Source organism: Macrosteles quadrilineatus, unplaced genomic scaffold, assembly GCF_028750875.1.
Source record: "Macrosteles quadrilineatus isolate MER2022 unplaced genomic scaffold, UCM_ALF_1.0 Scaffold_3__2_contigs__length_128488019, whole genome shotgun sequence".
Classification (NCBI taxonomy): Eukaryota; Metazoa; Arthropoda; class Insecta; order Hemiptera; family Cicadellidae; genus Macrosteles; species Macrosteles quadrilineatus.
In genome coordinates this window covers 34,120,180-34,144,367 of record NW_026542596.1, presented here as the reverse complement: position 1 = coordinate 34,144,367, position 24,188 = coordinate 34,120,180, and the positions used below count along the sequence as shown (strand labels likewise).

The 24,188-nt window shown below is 33.7% G+C and overlaps 1 protein-coding gene across 2 annotated transcripts in view; it reads right to left on the bottom strand.

Annotated features, from left to right (window-relative positions):
• LOC128988521 (ADAM 17-like protease) overlaps positions 1 to 21,960 on the bottom strand; it is a 40,856-nt gene extending 18,896 nt beyond the window's left edge. Inside the window, exons 1-8 of one of the 2 annotated variants that reach the window (XM_054409894.1) lie at positions 21,654 to 21,960; positions 20,676 to 20,814; positions 18,719 to 18,819; positions 16,392 to 16,513; positions 15,155 to 15,284; positions 12,378 to 12,580; positions 11,495 to 11,689; positions 9,276 to 9,429 (exon numbers count right to left, since the gene is read on the bottom strand). In XM_054409894.1, the coding sequence (XP_054265869.1) occupies positions 9,276 to 9,429; positions 11,495 to 11,689; positions 12,378 to 12,580; positions 15,155 to 15,284; positions 16,392 to 16,513; positions 18,719 to 18,819; positions 20,676 to 20,814; positions 21,654 to 21,699 (1,090 nt within the window). In that variant the 5' untranslated portion in view covers positions 21,700 to 21,960. Of the gene's footprint in view, positions 1 to 4,501; positions 4,641 to 9,275; positions 9,430 to 11,494; positions 11,690 to 12,377; positions 12,581 to 15,154; positions 15,285 to 16,391; positions 16,514 to 18,718; positions 18,820 to 20,675; positions 20,815 to 21,653 lie in introns of both variants that reach the window. The other variant, XM_054409895.1, reaches the window with a different exon arrangement.
• Positions 21,961 to 24,188: the final 2,228 nt, after the last annotated feature.

The following is a 24,188-nucleotide window of genomic DNA, read 5'->3' as shown; positions in this document are numbered from 1 at the left end:
ACTTACTATAAATTTTTAACTGCTTAAACTATGCTTGAATTAGTAATAGACACACTAATACAGTGGACTACTCGATTCCCGTATGTAGGACGGGCCAACAGCTCTTATATGTTTAAATTTGGATTAAATCTTTCTTTGACAAATTTAGGCCCTTAGTAGTTTTGTTTGTTTTTTTAAATATGGGGTTTTGTGACTAAGTTTCTATATAAGGTTGGTTTGGTTAAGACTGCTTTTAATCCATTGTAATAGACAACTTACTAAAAGCTCAATAAAAATTAAAATATACGGTATCAGCAATCTGACACATACTTTCTCCCATTAGCTTGTCAACAACCTTTGTCATGGGCAAGTGATGAGAGTAACTATGATATTTAATAGGTAAAATCACAAAAGTTGCATTAACTTTTGGAGCGTAATTTTTACAGGAAGCTCTATTTTGTGTAGAATTATAAGGACCATTACAAACAAATTTCAATCAGAATTGTGTTTTCTTAATCCATTTTTTCATGGGTTTTTATAGGAAAATAACAAAAGTTACAATAACTTTTGAACCATAATTTTTACAGGAATTAGGGGGTTTCACTATGTTGTTAAGAATTATAAGGATTATCACATAACAAATTCAATCAAAACCGGCTTTTTTATAAAATATGATATTCTCTTATTTTATGGGGGTTTTGTGGGAAAATAACATAATTTACAATAACTTTCGAACTGTAATTTTTACATAAATGGGAGTTATACCATTTTGTTCAGAATTTAGAGGGCTACAACTTACTCAATTTTTATAAAGATCGTTCAGGCCATTTTGACTCTTGAACAACAACTTTTTCATCTTACCCAACAAAATTTACAACTCATTATAAACTATTGCATCTTTATACTACTTCCAAAACAAAAAAAATAACAAAGTGAAACAAAAATTTTGACAATGGCACAATCTGTCGGAGGCTTACACAACTATTTTATTTTTAATTTAAAACTTGCTACAGCTGATTTTGAATTAAAAGCGAGATCTATCTATCTATATATATAATACGTGAAGCCGTTTTTTGTTAACGCAACTCCTCCCTTATTTGTGGACCAATTTCAATGTTTAAGGTGTCAAAAGATTCGTCTCAATATGCAGTTTTGCAATAAGGTTTTAGAATTTTAAAATTTCTACTCTTAAGGGCGTGAGACCCTCTTAAAGGTCGGGTTTTCTCCATAAGAAATACATTGAACAAATTTAAAAACAAAAAACAGCTGTTTATAAAAAGAAACGCATTAGCTTTTTAGGGAGAAAATATTAATGTTTGTAATATTCAGTAGGTTTAGACCAAGTTAAACAGTTAATCAGTTTTGTTGGAAGAACGGAAAACGCCTCAAGTTCAAAGAAGAAATATTGAAAACGGGATGAGGGGACAATTAAAAATAAGATATCTTATGCGTATAAGGAGAGTAGAGAAAGAAAGGCCTGGTATAACAGATACCCATCCAGATATACATTCACATGGTGAGATGAATAATGTTTTCCAGTTCTGCTATGCAACTTACTATGGAAGTGAACAAATATACAAAGCACATAGTATTGTCACAGTGGTAAAGTAAACTTGCCTAATGTCAGATCAAATGAATGCATGCAAGATGCAAGAAATGTGTACTTATGACAATGACGGATCGAGATATTTCAAAAAGTTTATTAGAAACTATAATAATGCCTTGACTATGATAAATTCAAGTAGTAAGATGATACCAAATCTTGGAGGACCTTATGTTTGTATTGTAAACTTTGGTATTACTCGCTCTACTTTAATTGAGAAAGAACACAAATGGATTGTTTACTTCTAGGTTATATTTTCAGTTCCTCGGACAAACTTATACAAAGTTTTTTGACTAATTAACCAACACAATCCAGATATTTCAAGTCAAAAATAAGAAGTTTCAAAAATGCATTTGCTATTGAAAGTTTTGGTGGCAACATCAGACAAAACAAAAGTGAAGGAATAAGTGTTCATGTATTCAACGATCGAGTAGTTCCGGTCAAGTTTATTTGTATGATTCAGGAAAGGCATATAATATACGCTGTTTAAAAAGAGAAAATGAAAATTTCCATCCACATCTTATAGCTACAAGAGTTATCCAACCTATTTCGACAAATGAATCTATACTTTCAAAACTTTGGGATAGGTATTAAGAGAAACGCCACTGAACAACGTGAGAATGTTCTGTTGCCGGGCATATACTGTGACTGACAGACAACACGTTAAAATACGTTAACCAACTTTCAATGGTGTTGCTGCTTTAACCTATTTAAAGTAGATTATGACTGTCCAGTTGGTAACCCAGAGTTTGTGGGTAAAAATGGAGCACATTAAATGGTTGATATCACCCCACTTTTCAGGATTCTCTAAAAAGAAAATTCGTTTGATTAGGGGGATTTCTCAAATCAAAGAAATAAAATGACCCAACTTAAATTACTTAACACAGGTTAAGTGAATCGAGATATTTAAAATTACTTTCTTAGGGTTTAAACAACTCTAAGATTCTTCCTCGGCGTTATGTTTCATAATATGCGGCTCATTGAGCCGCACGGGTTCTCTAGTAGAACATCTATTAATCGTTACCCATGGGACTAAACTATTTTCATTTCATTTTATTTTTTTTTCATTTTATATAACTTTATTCATTAAAGTACAATACATAGATACAGGAATGGCGTCAAGAGTAATTTAATAAAACTAACTAACTAAAATACTCATCATTATCATGCATGGCATAACAACATACCATCAATATTAATAGCTTTTCAGATCAAATAAATTAAAACAAGCAGTGCAATATGAAAGTTTATACATGAAAATATCAAAATTAAAAATATAGATAAAATTATTTTAAAACCAAAAGTTTCAATTGATATGAAACAGAGCAATTAATAACTTATAGAACTAAAACTCTTCAAAGGAGTACATAGCCTATGATGGTTAACTAGATACTGTTACAACAAATAACATAAATTCCTTAATAAATGTAGCCTATAATTTGGAAAGTTGTAATGATTTTGGAAAGAAAAACACACTGTACAAAGTGAAAATACCAAAATAAAAACTTTTTCAGGTGACGGAACTAATAAGAGATTAAAGGTTAAAAGAGCGACGGTCATTTGAGATTCCGTTCATTTGAATTAGAGGCTCCGCGCTTGAGTTAATAAAGTCCTATATGCTAAATAGAAAACAGTTTGTTTCAATCAAACATAACGATAAAGATTTCTTTTCTAACCACATAGAGGTGAAACTAGGGGTTCCCCAGGGTTCAGTCCTAGGGCCTCTATTATTTTTAATTTATGTAAATGACATAAATAGTGACGACACTGGCAAAATTATAACATATGCAGATGACACTTCTTTAATTTTGAATCATTCAAACTTAAATACTTTGGAAATCTCTACAAATATATTTACAACTGGCATAATCCAATATTTAAATGAAAATCGTTTATCAGTAAATATAGATAAGACAGCTTTTTTGAATTTTTCAACCAGAATGTTAAGTTTTGACCCTAAAATTTTAGTGGAAGAAGATCAGGTCATAGATATTGTTCCACAAACTAAATTCTTGGGTCTCATGGTAAACAGTTCACTGAACTGGAATGATCATGTCAAATACCTTAGTACAAAATTATCAAGGTCAGTTTTTATATTAAGAAGATTTGGTAAAGTATGTTCTATTGAAACTTTGAAAACAATCTACTACTCATTTTTTTATTCCAATTTAACGTACTGTATCGAAATATGGGGATACACTACTAAAACAAACATAAATCAACTTCTAGCCATTCAACAAAAAGCTTTGAGGTGTATGGCGGGACTGAGCTTTGGGGATTCTTGTGAGGAAACTTTCAAAAATCTTGAGATTCTTACCGTTCCTTGCATAATCATTTACCGAGTTTTAATATATTTCAAAGCTAACATCTTTAAAACAACAAATGAACAAATTCACTCATATGACACTAGAGGTAAAAGTAACATCCATATCAGTAGGCATGACATAAGGCGACAAGCATTGGCAAGTATTTTTTATGCTCCAAGACTTTGGAACCATCTACCAAATCAATTTCAAAATTTCCCTCTTAATTTATTTAAAAAGAAGTTGAAGAAAGTTTTAATCAAGCTCTGTTTGTTCACAATAGATGAATTTTGGCTAGTGACTGAAGATGAATTTAATTTACTAATTATAGAATGTTAAAATATGTTATAAGGTGAAGATGTTAAATTGTGTTAAATTATGTTTATGTTTAGGATTAATTGACGAGTTAGGAGATACTATTGTACCATATTATGTATTTTACTAACAATAAAGTTCTTGTATCTTGTATCTTGCATCCACTGTACTCGTTTTTAGTATTCAATTATTGTGTAGTTCTGATATTCTTACGTTATTCTTCCACCTTTGAAACGGTGCTAAATCAAACCAATCCACTGACCCAAAATGAAAATAAATGCAGTAGTAAAAAAGTGAGAACCTGGAGTACATATTCCTCCGACTGAGTTACGTCGAGGGGAGCCGACATACGCCAGCCCCAAAATGCCTCCCTCGAACTTGAGGTCCGTGAACAGATGGGCGAGGCAGAAGTCTTTGTGGCTATACTCTCTGCTGAACACCTGCATGCACCAACACCACGGCGTAATGTTAGACAAGCGTTAGTAATCTATACATCTCATTGGTAATGGAATGACACGTCATTGTGAAAATGCTAATAAATGTATCACAGAACAGAAATTATCACTTCATTAAGACAGCGAGAAACTTTGGATAGTTGCTTTGTTATCATTTGCTTAACCCTTAAAAAAAGCTCCTATGTTGTTTTGAATGTCACTTACAGTCAATAGTCAACTCTAGAAATATTTTAGGTAGTGATGTGGTTTACAAACTAAATAATCTACCTGGTTTTGCTTTTTGACTGTAAATTTAATTAAATACCATACTTATTTGTTGTGTAGGAAGAAACAGGTATTTTTTATTTCTTAAAATAAATGACTTAAATGTAGAATTTGTAAATTATGTACATAAAACACTAACAATACTTTAATTTACTATAGTATAAATCAATTTTATAAGAACCTTTTTGCAATATGTCACAGCTTTTTGTCATGATTCCATAAATTTCCATTTAAAATGGATAGTAAAACCATAAAGTAATATTACTTCAACAATGAAAATTACATGAGTTTATTTGATATATAAGACAGTAAACACATTGATAATAAAAAACATTAAAATAAAATAATAATAATATTTTATAGCTTTTGGTGTTATTATAATAAAGATAATTAACAGGTGTTTGACTTTTACCAACACAAAACAAACCTAAAACGAGTGTAGTGTATTAAAGATTAATGATGGATTGTTACTGATACACTGTTAGCTTTGACTATTAATACAACTTGACCCATCAACTTGGCCAGCAACAAAAAATAAGGTGGAAAATTGAGTTTTAGTCACTAGCGCATTCTGTGACTGGCTCACACAACTACGTTCTTTTTTAACCAAAAATTGGCTACAGCTGGTCCATATAGATGGGACATCTACTTCAGTATCCAATAGTCAATGCTGTTAGTTTAAGATACTTCCCCACCACCTGTTGAACTGAAAACTTATATATATATATTACAAATTTTTTTTCTTTTCCGAGTTTGTTTGGCTATTCTACCCGCACGATTTTCATGATTGATGTATTAAATTGAAGGTATACACACACAGGTTTCACATCAAGCATCTCTTATCTTAATACGTGAGGGCTGTTTTTTTGTGAACAAAACTCCTCCTTTATTTATGGACCGATTTTAATGTTTGAGATGTCAAAATGTTTGTCCCAATTGGTAGTTTTGCATTAAGGTTTTTTTTTTCAATATTAGTTTTCAGAAATGTGCGTGCCTCTAAAGTAAGTTTTTTCTTTCATAATATTAACGTGGGAATTGAAGTTGATATAAAACTACAGCTGCTAACAGAAAGAAACAGTTGGAAGCAAGACATAGGCCTATGTTATTTGCTGATAATCCAAAAAATATGATGTTTGAGTATTTTATTTTATGATGCATATTTACATTCATGTGAGATAGTAAATTATAACCCTTAACGTATAATATGATAAAAATATTTTATTTTTACTGAAAAAATACTTTAATAAATAATGCCAAGAGTCCGAAGAGTAAATAGGGAAAACAGGCAGAGACAGAGATTGGTGTGAGATTTGATGCGTATAAGACGTGATGCGGAAGAGAGAAAACCTGGCTTGACAAACCGAAATCCTGCTTTGCATTGTCTGGGCCTATGGATCAGATATGCATAAATTGCAATGCCCTGTATTTTCGATCAGAGAGGAGAACTAAGGGTGAATAAACCCCAATGTTGTCACGGAGGAAAAGTATATCTTCCTCCTATTAGATTGAACCCCGCACTAGAAGAGATGTTCACCGGAGACTCGCAGAAGGCCAAACATTTCAAGAAACATTGTAGAAATTATAACCAGGCTTTGGTAAGTTCCAGTGCCAATATAAAACCGAACCAAGGAGGAGCCTACTTCTTTAGTGAACGGCCAGGTGCATCACAGAATAGGTATTAATCTAAACGCAATCTAGATGCAAACCAAGAAAGCTTTTCTTATGCCCAAATATATTTTTACGATACGGAGCAAGCGGTAAGAATGCGATGTGATGCACTTCAAAATAATTCCTGTAACATAAATGTTATGCTTGAGCCAACAAATTTAATTAATGAAACTAATCCGTTAACCTCTAAACCTCTCGGATATCAGCCGAGTTGCAGTTTGCATCTCACAGACATTCGGTCAAACAAAATTATTCTCCTGTCATCCATAGGGGGAAATTACCTCTTCAGTATATCATGGATATGTTCACAAGAATAGAGGGAGATCGGCTTGCCTTTATTCGCCGTGAACAGTCAAAACTTCGGGCTGAACTCTACATGAACCTTTACGATGCTATTCGAGCTTGCGCTGAAAACGAAGGGCTTAATGTTGGTCGGCAGGTCATACTTCCTAAACCATTTCAAGGCAGCTATCGAAATCTACATATGCAATCACAATCATTTGGATGCAATGGCAATAGTTCGTCAACAAGGTTAAGTCTGATCTATTTATTACCTTTACTTGCAATTCAAATTACGTGTTATTCAATAAAATTAAAATATAATTTTAATTTTAAAAAGTGAAACTTACAAGGAATATGCGAGTAAATGATGGGGAAGATGTCTTTGCCAACTTTTTATAAGAGGTGGGGAATAACTCTTTGCCTAGGACATTAGATGGGTTTCCTATTTTACGGAAAGGTTGCTTGGTATTGGCTCTTCAATTGATTTCATATACCCGGATGTGGAAAATTGCATTCGGACTGGAGAAATAAAGAATTACACAATTTTATCCCCTAAGAATTCAGATTGTGACATAATGATTAGTGATGTTTTATCCACCATACAAGGCGAAATTTACGATAGTGTTGACACATTGCTGGCCGACAACATGGATGCACAACTGGAATGTCCAACGGAATTCCTCAACAGTGTTGAGATTAGCGGCCTCCCAAGACACCATCTTTGTTTGAAAATTAGTGCAGTCTTTTTGTTGGTAAGAAACTTGAATACTGCAAAAGGCTTAATAAATGTCACACACCTACAGGTAGTTAGATTACAAGAAAACACAGTGGATTGCAAGCATATGGTGAGCTTCAACAGGAACCAGTGAGGGAGAACAGATATTCATTCCCAGAATCAAAATGTGTCCATCAGAGACAAATCTGCCATTTAAGAAGACGCAAAGATTGCAATGTCCTCCCCTGTTAGCGTTTGCTATGACAATTAATAAAGAATAGGGCCAATTGCTAACCAAATCTGCAATTTACCTACTTAAGCCTGTATTCACTCACGACCAAATTTATGTTGCCCTTAGTAGGTCAAGGTCATTCAATGGCACTAAAGTTTTCATCAAGAAAACCGGTAACCAGAGGGTATTTCCAGATGGATTTTTTCCACATCTAACGTGGTGTTTGAAGAAGTACTACTTGACTGACAACATTGTTTAGTGTGTTCTCCTTTCATTTTTTAAATAATTTGGTGGCGCATAGAGCCCTACGGGTGTACTAGTCTACTGTATTACTCGACCCAAAAAACATAAATTTGATTTATTTTCAAATTCTTACTACAATATAAGATGTATTTCACCAGTTATAATTAATTAAATAAAATCTCATATATTTTGGTCTAAGAACCATCAGTGAAATGCCTGCTTTGATTTAAGCTATTAGTTATTCAAATCGGATGAGTTTCAAGCAAACACAACCTACATAAAAATTATTTTTAAAAGGTTTTTCTAAAAATCAATACCTCAAGTATTGTTTATGTTTTTTTAATTTTTTATTATAGGCTTTAATTTGAGCTATTGATCGTTTGAATCAGTTAAGTTCAAGATACTGTATTACTCAATCAAAAATCATAAATTTGATTATTTCTCGGATATGATATTTATTTTAACACCGAGGAGCAGCATGGGTCCTCTAGTACATAATAACAACAATTGAATTACAAAAATAAACAAAAAAACAAGAATAAAATTAAACACTTCTGAGCATCAAGTCAAGAGTTGATTTGCATTTGAAAAGTTTTCAATCAGCCAAACCGTAAAGTCCAGACACCAAAGAGCGCAAGGTTTTTAAGGTATGTTACTTTCTGCTTTCTGTTTACAGTTTTACTTGTTACAATAAATAGTGATAATAGATAATGATAATAGTATATTTTTATTTAACTAAGCTCAAGCCTGGGATTGTTTTTTACATTACTTCAGGCTAGGTCTAGAGGAGCTCACGGCTTTATGACATAGACAAATACATTGATGATTGGCGAGAGTTGGACATGGAACCTCGGGGATCCAAGTCCCGCAATCTACTGCTGGTCTAGCTCTAGGATAATAATATAGGAGGTGCTGCATAACCTTTAAGTAAACATTTTGATAATATTTAATAGATGATACACTTCAATCATAATTTGTTTATTAGTATAGATAAAAGACAACAAAGACACTACTTTCATCACAAGTGAAAAGAAACAATACAACTACCACGAATACCATTTCAAACTTAACCTACAAAATCAACACACAAAACCCGTACATATACCAATGTTTAGTAACATGGTTAGACACACCCTCCACCACGTAACCATGTAACCGCATGATTGGATGATGTGCAGCCATGCAGCCTAACCCCTGTGACAATAACATATATAACCGTTAGTGCAGATGCCCCCTGTAGAGTATGCCCGAGGACTAGCTATGTACGCTAGGCCTAGCACTGTCGCTAATCCTTGCTTGGCCACAAACGTCTGATGTGTGAACAGATGCGCCAGACAGAATTTCCGCAGTTCTCGGTTGCGGGAAAAAACCTAAAAACACACAACTTGACACTTCTTAGGTTATGTGACTAATTTTGCTGTACTAAATCTTGGTGACGGAAATTGAAACAGTGAGGATTTAAAAAATGTATTTCACTTTTTTTATTAATTTATATTTCGATGGTTTGTTGGTTAAATCAGATGATACACATTCTAGTTAAAGTAAACAGTCAAATCATAATCTTTGGGATTGCAAAGCTTCAACAGGTTTTATATTTGTTTGACTATAAATTAATTTTGCTAAACGGTGCTACAGTAAAACAACAATTACCTAACCAAAATAAAGGGACAATACAATTTTACACAATTATTCTAATTTTGGTTAATCAATAGTTGGGATCAAAAGGATGGATGTTTCAGTTCAATCTTCAAAGTCATGTTTACGTTATTTCAATTACTATCCTCTTAAATCCTACTACTTTATAAACAAAAGCTATTTCTTGAAATTATCAACAGTGGTTTTCTGAACTTGATCTTAATTATGAGATTCATGTTGTCGTCGGCTCTATTACATTCTGTTGGCAAATCACCCATGTCAACGTGGATGGTTCCTGTTGCCTAGTAAGTTTTCCGATTGATTTGAAACTTTTACTGTAATTTCTTTGGTTGATCCTGGTTATGGTTTAACGGAGTGCATTTAAAAGGGGTTTGCATTTTAAGAGGTAGAATTTAAACTAATTGTTTTGTTCTTGTTTGATTAAAAACATTTTTGTTTATGATTAGCCGCCATTTTAAATTTTGGCTCTTATTGTGCTGAAACAGTTTTTAATCAATAAAACCTCATTCTGATTGAAATAATAATTAACTTTTAGAATAAAGATTTTATTTTTATAGCATAACTGAACCTATTTCTTAAATTACAGATGATTAAAAATTAAATGAAATCATAAAAAAAAAATTTAAATTACGTTAACAGAGCACTTCCTAGTTAATACTTTTCACTTTAGGAAATTTAACTCCAAATAAGGTGCAGGATTAGAGTTTTAAAATGTAATGCATGTTGCTAAATTTGTATTTAAAACACAAAATAGATGTACCATATTTGTTTTAAAAAACATTGCACCGGTTTTATTAATAGGCTTCTATATTATACACAGATAAAACATTTTTAAGAAACACCAAAAATATTTTTAATGAAAGGTTGGAAGAAACATCCTTGCCTTCTACATTGAAAAAGTTAATAATACAATAACTTAATCCAACATTAATGTACAAAAATGAAACAAATTCAAAAATTATGCAACAAAATAACAAGTGTACACAAAGTTGGAGGAACACCAAATCATAATTTGCATTTAAGCCGACTACAGGCTGAAAAAAAGTTGCAATTAATTGTGCATAAATTTAAGGAAGTGAATAAAGCTGACATCAGTTTATTAATTCTTGAATGTTTCATCGGTATTAATTTTAATAATAAAAACCAAGAACCTCATTCAACAATATCGGAATTTAAAATACCAATTATTTCTGGTCTACAAATGGAATGTCTTTACCAACAAAGTTAACGATAAAAGTACATAGAACAATAATCTTTCTCGCATTAAAACTGTAATATTAAATTTGTTTTGAGAATGGCAGGCTTGTCTGATAAAGAAAGAGTCCAGTGGCGCAACAAACACAACGCTTTAAAATACACTTGAACATACAATATTTTACAGCATTCCCAACCAAGCAAGATTTGAGATGGGTTAGAGAGATGTCTTCACGTCCAATCGTGGCCACGAAGTGTAGACCGTTGAAGTTTGTTATTTCTCTTTGTCTTGATTTAACAGCTGACCATTATTCTAATTTTATTATTCAGCTGTTCTTGTTCATTGTATTAAAATGAGAAAACAGTCAGAGTTCATTAAAACCACCATTGATATTTATATCAAGTTTTATTTTATTTCGCTCACAATCTGTTTTACCAAAACATCTAGGTATTATAAACTTGGCCACTTTCGGCTGCATTAAAATTCATGAGTGACATTGTCAGAAAAGCATGCTATCCTCACAGTCCTTAAAACTTATGGTCTTTACTCTATGTTACGTCCGGAACTATTTTTTTCCAACTGACCTCCAGTAGGTTGCGAACGTCCCACTTCTCCCTGACCATATTGTAATGTGCCTCGCCTCCTCTCACCCTTGTTGGCTCCGAGTGAACTACGATCTTCTTGATGACAAATCCCATCCCTTTAAACCCATCCTGGTCAGATCTGTCTTGCCACGTCGTATCGTTGTAGATCTTGTGAACTCTGTCGATCAGACTGATCTGAAAAAAATACATGTTTTAAATTTTGTACAATGTTTCTTACACATATGAACACATCTTACAGCACTCATAAGACACGTTTGGATTTTTCAACGACAACACTGAGGTGATAGGTAAATACCCCCGCCGCAGCAGACAAAGCAATTTTCATTTGCCTTGTTGGATTTTTCATCAAAATATCTCTTTAAAAATGTTCTGTATTCAGACAATAGACAATAGACAACTTGTCAATGGATTTAAATAACATTAGTTTAACAAGTACCTAGGTTTGCTGCTACAGGTAGAAAGACCTCAGTAATACACTCTTCAGTGCAACACCCTAGCCAGCTAATCACCATCGGATAGCTGGGACGAGTACTACTATTAAGGTATGGGACATGTGTATTGAGCTACACTTGTCAAATCACATTGAAGGGTTAATGATGCCCGTTAACATTTCCTATTGTATTAGCTCTAACCATGTTGCGACAGAAATTAGGTGTGGTCTTTCAACAGTTAGTCATGAATTGTTTGCATGTACACAATTGTAAACGAGGTTAAGTTATGCTTCTTATGTATTACATCTGTTACAAAAAATATTTGGGGCTTCAGGCGCCAAATTTTCATTCCAGAACCTCTAATACAAGTAATACAAAGTTTTGAGCTATAATGATTGATTCACCAAAGTTCAATTGTTAACTACTATTACCAGATAGTTGATGGTGGTTTTCGTGTTGCTGCCGCCCATCTCCTGGTAGAAACGATAGTCAGCCACTAACAGCAGTGGACATCGTGTCTTGGTGGGAGTGTACTCGTATTGGTCGGCTTGTCTTCGCCAACGAGCCTTACCAGCTTCCTCTCCCTCCCCTCTCACACTGGAAACTTCTACGTCCTCATCATCTACTCCTTCTCCTACAAATTTAACAGGATGTGTCACAACTAGTTTAGGGATAAGGTTTTATTAAAAATAAAAATGTAATGTAACTAATTTTTGTATTTTATCTAGTTTTGAAAGGGATTATTGTGATAGCTGAAATTTAAAATCCACCTAAAAATATCTTGTAAATGATAAATTAATCAGTCAAGTAAAAAACTTTCAGTCCACCATGAGTGTTCTCTAGCCGGCTCCTGTGACAACATGATAAAATTCAAGTCTCATACCATTCACAATACCATTATTTTTATGGTGTTTTGTGATTTATGAGTAAAATGTCTGTTTCCACTTTTGTTTAGGTTCATCAAAACCCCTTGACCAACAGCGACCAACAGTTGCTGAAATGTGATATGCTCAACACTGGCTTCATCACCTGCTCAGGACTCAACAAGTGTAGAAACACTAGAAACATTGGTTATTGATTGTAGATAGAAGCAACTAATTTTAGCTTAAAAACGAGGTGTTAACCCGTCCTACGTACGGGAGTAGTCAGTTAAAACTGTGTATAATTCAGAACAGCTAGCTTACACGTATAAAGACAAATTTTATTGCAGCCTACAGTAGAAAGAGTAATTATCAGTTGAGAACTGTATAGGCCTAGTCAACGATATCACCTTCCAATTCCATCGCATACCTTTCCATAATCAATATCACCACAATACAATTACTCATACTATACACAATTTCCAGTAGGTCTGAATAGAAACTCCCTAAAATAAAACGAAAACATTCAATAAAATTCACAGTACACATAATTATAACGTTGGTGTCCTGACATCATTAAACGAATCGTCCACACATATCCTTTGTATCAATTTTACTGCATCAATTGCTAAATAAATAAGTGTAAACAAAGAAAAGTAAAAGCAACAACATATAGTTTGTTTTGTAAACAGCTGAGTCAAAAATAAAATAATATTCATTTGAACAAAAGAACTGGTCACATGTTAAAGAAATTTAAACCGTAAACACGCTAGTAAAGCTAGTGACGTAATTAATTGTCTATGTTTATTATTCATTACGTTATCAGTTCAAATATCCTTAATAATTAAACCACCCTCATTGAATCAATGTACACTGTAATTCCCCATGTTCATTTATTTAAACTATAAAATATTCAGAGCCTCCAAACTTAACCACAACTTCACAACTTCACAACCACACGCCAAACAACTTTTTAGATTTCATAAAAGGATGGTTAGTCTAATTGCAGTATCCAATGATGAAGTTGTGCTCAATCTATGTCATTCATCTCTATATCTTTGCATAAAACCATTGATAAAAGGAGTCCTTTTATGTATGAAAAAACCCGTCTGAGGTTGTGGTGGTAATTTAAAATCGTATTCCTGAGGATTCTTGATCTCCTTCTTTATGACATCAATATTTCCGGGCCTAATCCAAACAAAGTTCAAGCATTCAATAACATTGATTGTAAACACAGAGCTACCTACCAAGATGAATTAAAACTTGTAAAACATGGATTTTCCTACCCTATCCTAAAAAATTTAAGGAGTAAAATAATTTGCATATCCTTTTTTTAAGACTCGTGTACAGAGCCTCGACTTGTATGCATCAATGGTGTTACTTATCTCGGTCGTCTACTAATCTTACTTATTTCCCATAATCAAAGACAAAATCAGAGTAAATAAAATAACCTCATAGTTCTATCAAGCATTTTTATATTTAACCAGCTGTTAGTTAAAACAAATTATATTGCTATAAAACAAATCGAAGATTACAAAGATTACTTTAAAAAATAATTTGAACATCCTAGTATTTTACTATGTTATATTTAATTAATCTGTCATCATCTTACAGAAGAATTGAACGTATCAATGATTAGCATTACACATAGTATAAATAAGTCAACCCTCAGTATGTCTTTACATTTTTATCCAAATGCTGAATTTGTGACACAAAAGCTGAATGTTTACAGCTGTTATGTTAAGCAAATTATTTTATGCCAAAAGCTAGTTTAGAATCTTAGCGTCGGCTACTAGACTTTTTACAAATTAAAACTTAATTTCTCAAAAACTGGGACCCTAAACTAAAATTATGGCTTCGACATTCCCTAGTTCTCAAAATTATCTTTCTTTCAACACAAAAATCATGAAAATCCGTCGAGTGGTTGATTCAGAATCATGAAATAAAAAAACACTGTTTCGTTTTAATATTATAGATAAGGTAAACCACTGTCCCTCTTTACAGTCTTACTAATGGGATGTTTGCCTCTATTACACTGGACGGTTCTATTGTGTTAATGTTTATCTAAGTCAATGGAATTTTTTAAGTTTTTTTGTAAGAAAATGTTCCAAACCATGGCCATCATTAATCATCATTAATTTATAGAAAAATATATGTCATCTGTATCCAGAATAAATCACATTTTATAAATCAACTCTGCGACCTTCATATTAGAAAGCAAGCTCTATAACCACTTGGCTACCCCGACAATTATGATTGCCCTTATTACCACATGCAAGGTTGTAGGTTGATTTGGGTTATATTGCCTATCTTAGTCATAACCTAACCTAACGTTTCACACCACAAACCTGTCTCCTCCTTGACATAAGCGCAAGGTTGATGTGGATGGTCAGGTTGGTCCCAACTGAACTGCACATCAGAGGCTTTGTAAGTCACCATAGACTGGTTGTCCAGATGATGTAGATGTCGCCATGACGGCTGAAAGACAAAGAATTAATTAAAATACAGTATTAGTATAGCAATGATTTAGAGGCTTTTTATAAAGACTTATCGTTTATTACAGTCAAGGTGATGATTCATAATTTGACAAGAGTTATAGTAGAAATCTTAAATTTCCAATTAAAATCCATTAGCCCCTGAGCTGTTGGACATAATGTAAGACTAAATTACTTACGTATTCTCATCAAATATGTCAATTCAGGACATGTTTCGGTGTTAAAACACCATCATCAGCTTCAGGTACATATGTAGAGTTGATCAGTAGTTAACATCGTCAGAAGATAAACACAGTACGAACACGAATCTAAATATATAAAAGGCAAAGCCCTCACTGACACACTCACTCACTCACTCACTCATCACTAATTCTCCCACTTCCCATTTACCTAGCAGGCTGAAATTCGGTACACCAATTCTTTGGGCATTAAATAGGAAAACTAAGTAGTTTTTGTTCTGATCGGGCTTTCGGGCTCCGCCCCAGTTGCTCTGGAGTTTCCCATGTTAACCTTATGATTTTTCATATTTAAAAGGAATTAATCAATCTTAACAGCTGTTTCAATTAAACAAGTTGGTTCTGTTCTATGATGTTCAATAGCATTAAAGTTACAAGGATTAACAACAGGGTGCAGCACTATTATTTTTTTTTAATTTATGACAACAGCTAATTTGCAACCAAAAGGCGAGTGAGCGTAGTGAACGAACTTCAACCTGGAGGCGAGTTAGCGTAGCGAACAAACTTCAACCACGACGTGATTGAGCCATGCGAATACTTATGAAGTTAAACGGGGCAAAGCCCGCGGGTACAGCTAGTAACATAAAACAATTAAACATTTAAGAAACAGGCCTGTATTTAAATTTCCATAAATAAAACTAGCTGTTACCCACGGGCTTCACCCCGTTTGACTTCATAAGTATTAATAAAACTATTGATTGGACTTGTAGCCTAGTTTTCTCAAAAGTTCATGGGTACTTTTGGCTTTATATATAGATATATGACTTTCTAGATATTAGTTATGAGTGAACTTGTCCTGCACAACTCTTCACAGATGTTAGTGTAAATAGTAACACTCTTCTTACACAATTTACCTCAATATTGTATGTTTCGTCTGCCAGTTGTATCGTAGCAGTCAAAACTCCATCCTTCATATGGACACTGGCATCGGACCATGACTCACCAAACACTCGTCCATCGTAGAAGTCTTCATGTTCTGTCGATTTAATTACAGTTGAATCATTTTGTTTTTGTGAAAAAAATATATATCTTTCCGAAGAAGCCCTCTTGTAAGAGTGAAGTGTAAAATTGTTTGTGAAAATTGTTGTTATGAACTTGTTGTGAGCTTTTAACTGCCTTAAACTCTTTTCTTGGTTAAGTTAGTTCTGTACCTATTCCTTCTCGATGTATTTATGTAAAAATGTAGCCATTACCAAAATTGTATAAGTACTAAAGCAAAAGTTGGTCAGAAAGATAAATAGGTAATGTAAATTTATTTATAATTAGGAAAGTGCATTAGTTACAATTATTAATACATGAATAACATAGTTGAGTTTTGAGAGTAAAAAACCCTCACCTCCTTAAAGGAAGGTTGCCGGTTTGACCCTGAGAAAATTAAGCTTTGAAGGTTTTAAAACTAGTACAGCTAACCATGATTCATGAACTTTTTAGCTATAAATAAATGTAGTGTGAGCCATAGGTTAAACGGTACTTTCCTGTTAAAGGGAACATTCATTATTATCGATGATTTTGTTTCGATATATCGATGTTTTTTTTTCCAATCCGATCCATTACAAATTGACAGAATTAACTAACTGATCTTGTTTAGGCTAAATTGTCTAATATATGGATTAAAAAATGAAACTGTTCTAAGCTAACCTAACATAACCGACCAAACTTGCTGTACCATTTAAACATTCCGTTTGGGTTTAATAATAGAAAAGGCAAGTTAAACACGGAATTTTTAAATGTTACAGCAAGTTTGGTTAGTTATGTTAGGTTATTTTTTTAGAACAATTTCATATGCTGAACAATATTTATCATAGTTGTCAGCTGATATGTTTCAATTTGTTTATATCGATATATCGATAAAAATCATCGATAATAATGAATGTTCCCTTTAACAGGAAAGTACCGGTTAAACATACGTTGGTCAGTCTGTGGTGTGGTGTAGGGTAGCTATGAAAGATTTTAAAATTAAATTCAAACATCTATTTTGTTGGATTTTAACTTTCTTTTGATTTTTTCATGAATTTAAAAACTTCCACAAAAATGGCCCAAAGCCAAATATATTAGAAACTAATCTATATATATAAAATCCAATGTATGTTTGTATGTTTGTATATTTATATGTTTGTCCTTTATGGACTCCGAAACCGCTCGACAGATTGTAATGAAACTTTCAGGCATTATTAAGCATTATTCACGGATGGTTTGTGTGAAGTTTGGTGCAGATCCGTCAAAAGGGCTCCGCCCCAGTGGCTCTGGAGTTTCCCATGTTAACCTTATGAGTACTCATATTTAAATGGAATTAAAGAATCTTAACAGCTGGTTCAACTAAACTATCTGATTCTGTGATGTTCAATAGCATTAAAAAGTTAATAGGCTTACCAACAGGGTGCAGCACTATATTTTTTTTAATTTATGAGAACAGCTAACTTGCAACCAAAAGGTGAGTGAGCGTAGCGAACGAACTTCAACCTGGAGGCGAGTTAGCGTAGCGAACGAGCTAACCTGAAGGCAAGTGAGCGCAGCGAACGAGCTCCAACCTAAAGGTGAGTGAGCGTAGCGAACAAACTTCAACCAGGACGTGATTGAGCCATGCAAACGAGCTCATCTTGAAAATGAACGAGCATGTGACATAAAACCACAATAGGACAGGACGACGTTTGTCGGGCCAGCTAGTAAAATTATATAACATGGTCCTATGGTTTTATGAAAATGAACTTCTGTCTCCTGTCTGGCCGAGATTCCATGCCTATGTTACCTTTTTTTGTCAAATTCATTAAAAAATTATATTTTATACTGAAATTTGAAATAAGTTCAAGTAAATGAGGATATTAATTTTTTTACCAAGAGACAAACACACCCATAGGGATTATAATTACTATGCTAGAATGTTTGTCCTTCAGGTCCCTTAGTTGCTATTACCTGTATGGGCTATTAATTAACAGCTGTGTCTAAGGAATAAGTCGGCCTTAATCACTAACAAGACTACAAGATAGCGCCACTCATCCTACACTCATCTCCATTCATACTTGGCTTAAAATACCTACTTTGTATGGTCCCCATTTCATTGAAAAAGTATAAAGTAAGTGTTAAATTTGATTATATTGACACCATTTTTAAGGTCTTAAATGTTTATTAGTTATGATTAAATACAAATCAGATATTAATTACAAGAAAACCTTGGGTAACTCACCAACCCCGACTGGAGTCTCGTTCCCTTCTCCGTCCACAGCAACAGCTTCAAACTTGGAGTGAATTACATTCTTCCTTGGCGTTAAAATAAGTCTGAAGTGCCTGGGTGAGTTGAATAAATCAATTAAGACTTTTATACATTGAGCAAAAGGATATTTTTGTATGGATTCAAATTTTTTCAAACGACGACAGTTTAAAATACCCCCGCCGCAGCAAACGTATAGACTAAGCGAATTTCCATTTTGCCTAATTGGATTAACTCTTAATTATCTCCTTAAAAATATCACATTTATTCCCCATTTAAATAGCATTGGTTTAACAAGTACTTAGGTTTTCTGGAACATGGGGTAAGAACAATTTTTTTTTTGTGAAATAGTTTAATATGCAATGAGTACATTTTCCAAATTTGATCAAAATATCTTCATAAACAAGCAAAATACAACAGTTTACTTATTCTCCAAAAGAATAACATGGGAATTTTTTATTTTTTTATTTTTATTTTCTCCGTAACTATTAGGTGCATATTAAAGCTTCAATATACTAAATTATTTGTTTTTAAGGCTCTACAAAATGGTTTGAAAAAAAATTGAAAAATTGTACGTTTTTGGGGTCGAAAATGGGAAAAACCTATTTTTACCCCATAAAACCCCCCATAAACCCCCGTTTCCATAGTCCGATCATGCTGGTTCGCAAACCCGTCCGAGTACATGTAGGTTTACACGTTTATACCAAATTTCATCAAAATCGGATGATTGTTGCTCGAGTTATCATGCTAACGGACACACACACATATATATATATAGGCCTATTGTATAGGTATTAGTTATGTTATGTTCAATATATAGCCTATATTATATCATTTAATTATATACCGGTAGCCTATATATATTTATATACTGTATATATGAATTTGAACGGAAGATGTTTTTGGCCTCTGGGGACCTCAAAATGAAAACGTAAATCGGTCCCGCCTGGGTCTAGGTCTTACCATGAGTACTACGGTAACTTAATAGCTTATTCCCTATATGGGAAATTTGCTAAAACCTAAAAATTATAATACCATAGGCTTAACCCTCCGAGTGTTATGTGTCGTAAAAGCGACTCATAACACATCCGCTGTAGTGTTATGTGTCGCTTTTGCGACTCATAAACACTGTTTACGGCGACGGCTCTGGGACTGACTGAATCGGATTGAACTGGATCGAGTTAGGTATAGTTTTTTCAGCAGATTCAGTGCTTTCTCCTGATGTCTGTTTCTATACGCTTTTCATTTTAGTTCCGAAAATATTGTAGCAGACAGCTGACGTGCGTATTTGTAAATAGCTTGGTTAACCTCGCACCGATGACTGATGTGTTTTATTACGTTTATCATTGTTTTAGTGTTAAAAGTCAAAAGTACCGGTAGTGATATACATGGTGCATTATAAGAAGATTTAAGTGATTTTGAAGGGATGGTTGATGATCCTGAAGAAGTAGGTAGGTAGCGATATTGATGTAAATTATCAGCCAGATTCCTAGCTATGGTTAGGCTATGAATTCTTAGCTAAACGCTATGTACCGAAATCTGTTTTTTGCCCATAACTTATTTATTTGCAAACCTACTTCCTTATATTATTATATTTTTGGAATCCTCAAAAAATTCTGAACAAAGTGGCTATTTTTAAATATTTGTAGAACTATAAATTATAACAATTTATTGAGCGCAAACATAAATTTTTTTCATTTATTTTATAATTTTTGAGAAATGTTAACCCCACAAAAATTGTTGAACATTTTTTTTTAATGTTTTATATGTTACATTGAAGCCCTTAATTTTACAAACAAAATGAAACAAAACAGTATACTTTACATTGTTTTTAAGTTTCTAAGATACATTTTAATAAAACCCTGCGATTGCGCAATAAATGGGCGAACATTAAGACCAAAACTAGAGACACTTGGAGGGTTAAAAGGCTTACCTTCCCAGAGTTTTAAAGGAGACTTCTCTAATTCTATTAAAAGGATGTGCGCTCTCTTTCAAACCATGCTTTAATACATTGTGGGTTAATTCTGAAGCATGTAGGGTTTCGAAGTATTTGACATTTTTGTGGATGGAGCCTGAAAAGAAGTGCGTTTTTAGCAGTAGGCCTATTCAACATAAGATGGTAATAACAAAAGGGTACAGTTTCTTAACTGGGCTAACTTATGCTAATGTCGATTGAAACTATTGAATTCGAAATATTGTTCAATAATCGATATTTTTATATATAGGTATCTATAACCTATCTATTATAAAATTAAACTATCATAACCTAACCTAACCAGCCAAACTTGCTGATATTAGCATAGCCCAGTTAATAAACTGTACACAGAGGATACGCGTCCGGTAACCAGACGTGGATTAGGCGTCCGGTAACCAGACGTGGATTAGGGGTCCGGTAGGGGGTCCCGGAACGCCATTACCACAATGATACGATGTTCAGCCATCAGTGTTCGTGGTGTAGTGGATAGAGTGCTCGACTGATATGCGAGAGGTCCCCGGTTCGAAACCCATCGGTAACTTCAACTTTTTGTCACAGATTTTGCTTTGAATGTAATTTCTTCTTAACTGTACATCTTTTGTTAGAATTTTTGGCATTTATAATTTTATGTTATGAAGAGAATTGCACCTTCATTTGATTTTTTTCACTATCAGCAAGTTTGGTTGGTTAGGTTAGGTTATGACAGTAACTGCCGGACGCCTAATCCACGTCCGGTTACCGGACGCGTATCCTCTGCGTAAACTGTACCCATAACAAAAATATTAGCATAACTTAGTATTAATTAACCTCAATACATTAAAATGTATGAGGAATTAAAGTTACACTTGCAACCCAGCAAACACGAATCATATGCAGGGCATAAAAATATTAAGCCGATTATCTTAACCACCAATTAAGATACTAAATTATACTTACAATTGACGGTGAGAAAAAAGTAAAATGCTAACAGAAGTTTCGTCATATTAAACTTTTAGGAATAGGTCCTTGGCCAAAATGTAGCCTTGTTTTGATTTGACACAGTCACTAAGTCCTTAATTTCTGAATAAAATTCCATTCAGATTGCATGTAAACCTGATTAATTATTATGAAATCTAAACTCAATTGTTGGTGAACACATTCGGTCTATCATGAGTTAAATGTATTTAACATTTTAGAGAAGTTAGCTGGTCCTTGTAAAAACTTAATAATTATTACTCCTATCATACATAACCTTTTTAAGTTCTGTACTGTACTAAACAAAGCTCAGTGATACAAACACATCTCAAAAGCAGAAGATCGAAATGTGTCAAATGTTGACAGTTTGTACGTACTACAGCTGGTAGAGACTACAGAAAATGGAAACGCAACGACGCGACGCGAAGTGAGAAAGATTATAAACACGCCAAATCCAAAGTATGTTATCCCATAGCACGACCACCTTTAACTCCCAATAGTTAAGTCGTGATGAACTACACATCCTGACATATTTTGTACGAGAATTGTTTCAATATTGATTCAAGCAAGATAAACATGAAAATTATCCAGCTTGAAATTACTAGGGCAAAAAAATTAAATAAAAAGTTTATGAGTGCTGAAACTGAAAGCGCACGGTCGTCCAATAAGCGCTGGGCGTTGAATCATTAAAGTAAATGATACTAGGTGGCGTTCGCAGAGGCATCCACAAAATTGAGCGGAGTCATCAAGGGTTCATATTATATTTTTTTTGTCATACTGCAGTAAAAACAGTCGTTTTTAATGCATGCGTTGCGGGTTTAACGTAGCATTTTTACTTTCTAGGGAGTAAAAATCGTTTTTAGTCTTGATGGAGTAAAAATCAGTTGTTGTCAACTCCGTTGTAAATTTCGATTGTAAACGATTGCATGTATCTAAAATATGTATCGATTCGTGCTTTCATTTTAGTATTGCAGATACATTAATCCATTCCCACACTCAACACTGCTCACCTTTACTACTTCCTTCACCACCCCCTACGTCGTGGACCTGTTTCCCTCTCTTCCCATAGCATTTTAGGATTGCAGATACATTAATGTAATTGCCAAAGACAGTTCCAACACTCTTCACTGCTAGCCTTACTAATTGCTTCACCATTTCCTACGTCATAGACCTGTTTCCTTCCCTTATCATAGCATTTAAGATTACTGCATTCAAAATTTTTCGCAACAGCTGATCATATGTCTTTGTTTATGTGTCAAAATACTGCTTCCATAAGGATTACATTGAATCTTTGAGACCCAGTGGGGCGGATTCCTGAGAGACTTTTTTAACGCCATATAGATGTTGGCACTCACCGATATGGTCTTTATCACCATGCAAAATTTGAAAACGATTGATTCAGCCCTCCAGGAGGAGTTTGCGTACAGTATTACGAAATGCATTAAGAGTCGACGTATAAGAGCTTCGCTCAAAAAATCAATAGTTGTATAAAATTGGAAAATTAAAGTAAATGAAACAAAATCCGTTCAAGTTACATTTACTATGTCTACAAGAACTTGTCCCCCAGTAACATTGAATAATGTCATGCTTCCACAATCCAACGAAGTTAAGTACCTTGGTATGCATCTCGACAGACGGCTTACATGGCATTCACACATTTGGAACAAACGACTTCATTTAAATTTAAAAACAAACAAACTAAATAATTAAAAGTTGTATTAAAAACAAAGTAAAAACTGAACTGTTTACAAATCAAAAATTAATAATAATAAAACCAACATATGTTAAATATTTAGTTAAAACAACTGTCTTTTAATATGGTGGTAAAGACCATAAGGAAGAGTAGACACTACACACTCCCCCCCTAGAATGAGTCCCTCGCTTTAAGTGAGGAATTATTTACCACACGAACAAATCTCGATCTTTGAACCTTGTGTGGTTTGCCTGCTGTGGGATCGACTGATTTTTATTGTTGGATTGTCTTGTGATTTTTCTTTCTTCTTTGCCTTTTTCGGGAATGTAGTCTTCAAGAAGAAACGCTGGTTTCAAACGGTCAATTGAAACTTTTGGTTTTTTTTCCGTTCACTTCAATTTCAAAACATTTTTCATTTCTAGTCAACACCTTGTGGGGTCCTGAAAAATTAGGGTTAAGTGAACCAAACAACATGTCTTGCCGGAGAAACACATGAGAAACAGTAAATAGTTCTTGTGGAACAAAAGTCTTAGGCGAACCATGAGTAGAAGTTTGTCTTGGTTTGTCTTGGTGATCTATAAACCGGTTCAGCAGCAGAACATTGTAAGTCGTCCTTCAATGCTGTACACATACCCAAAAGAACTAGTAAGGCTTCCACCCATGATTTATGTTGCAGAAGATGACATTTTAGTGCTGTTTTCATTGTCCTTGTGTTGTCTTTCAATTAATCCATTTGATTGAGGATTAAGCATGAGATTAAGAGCTGAGGTAATAGCATGTTTAAATCCAAAGTACTTTCCTAGGGATTGAAAAAGTTGACTTTC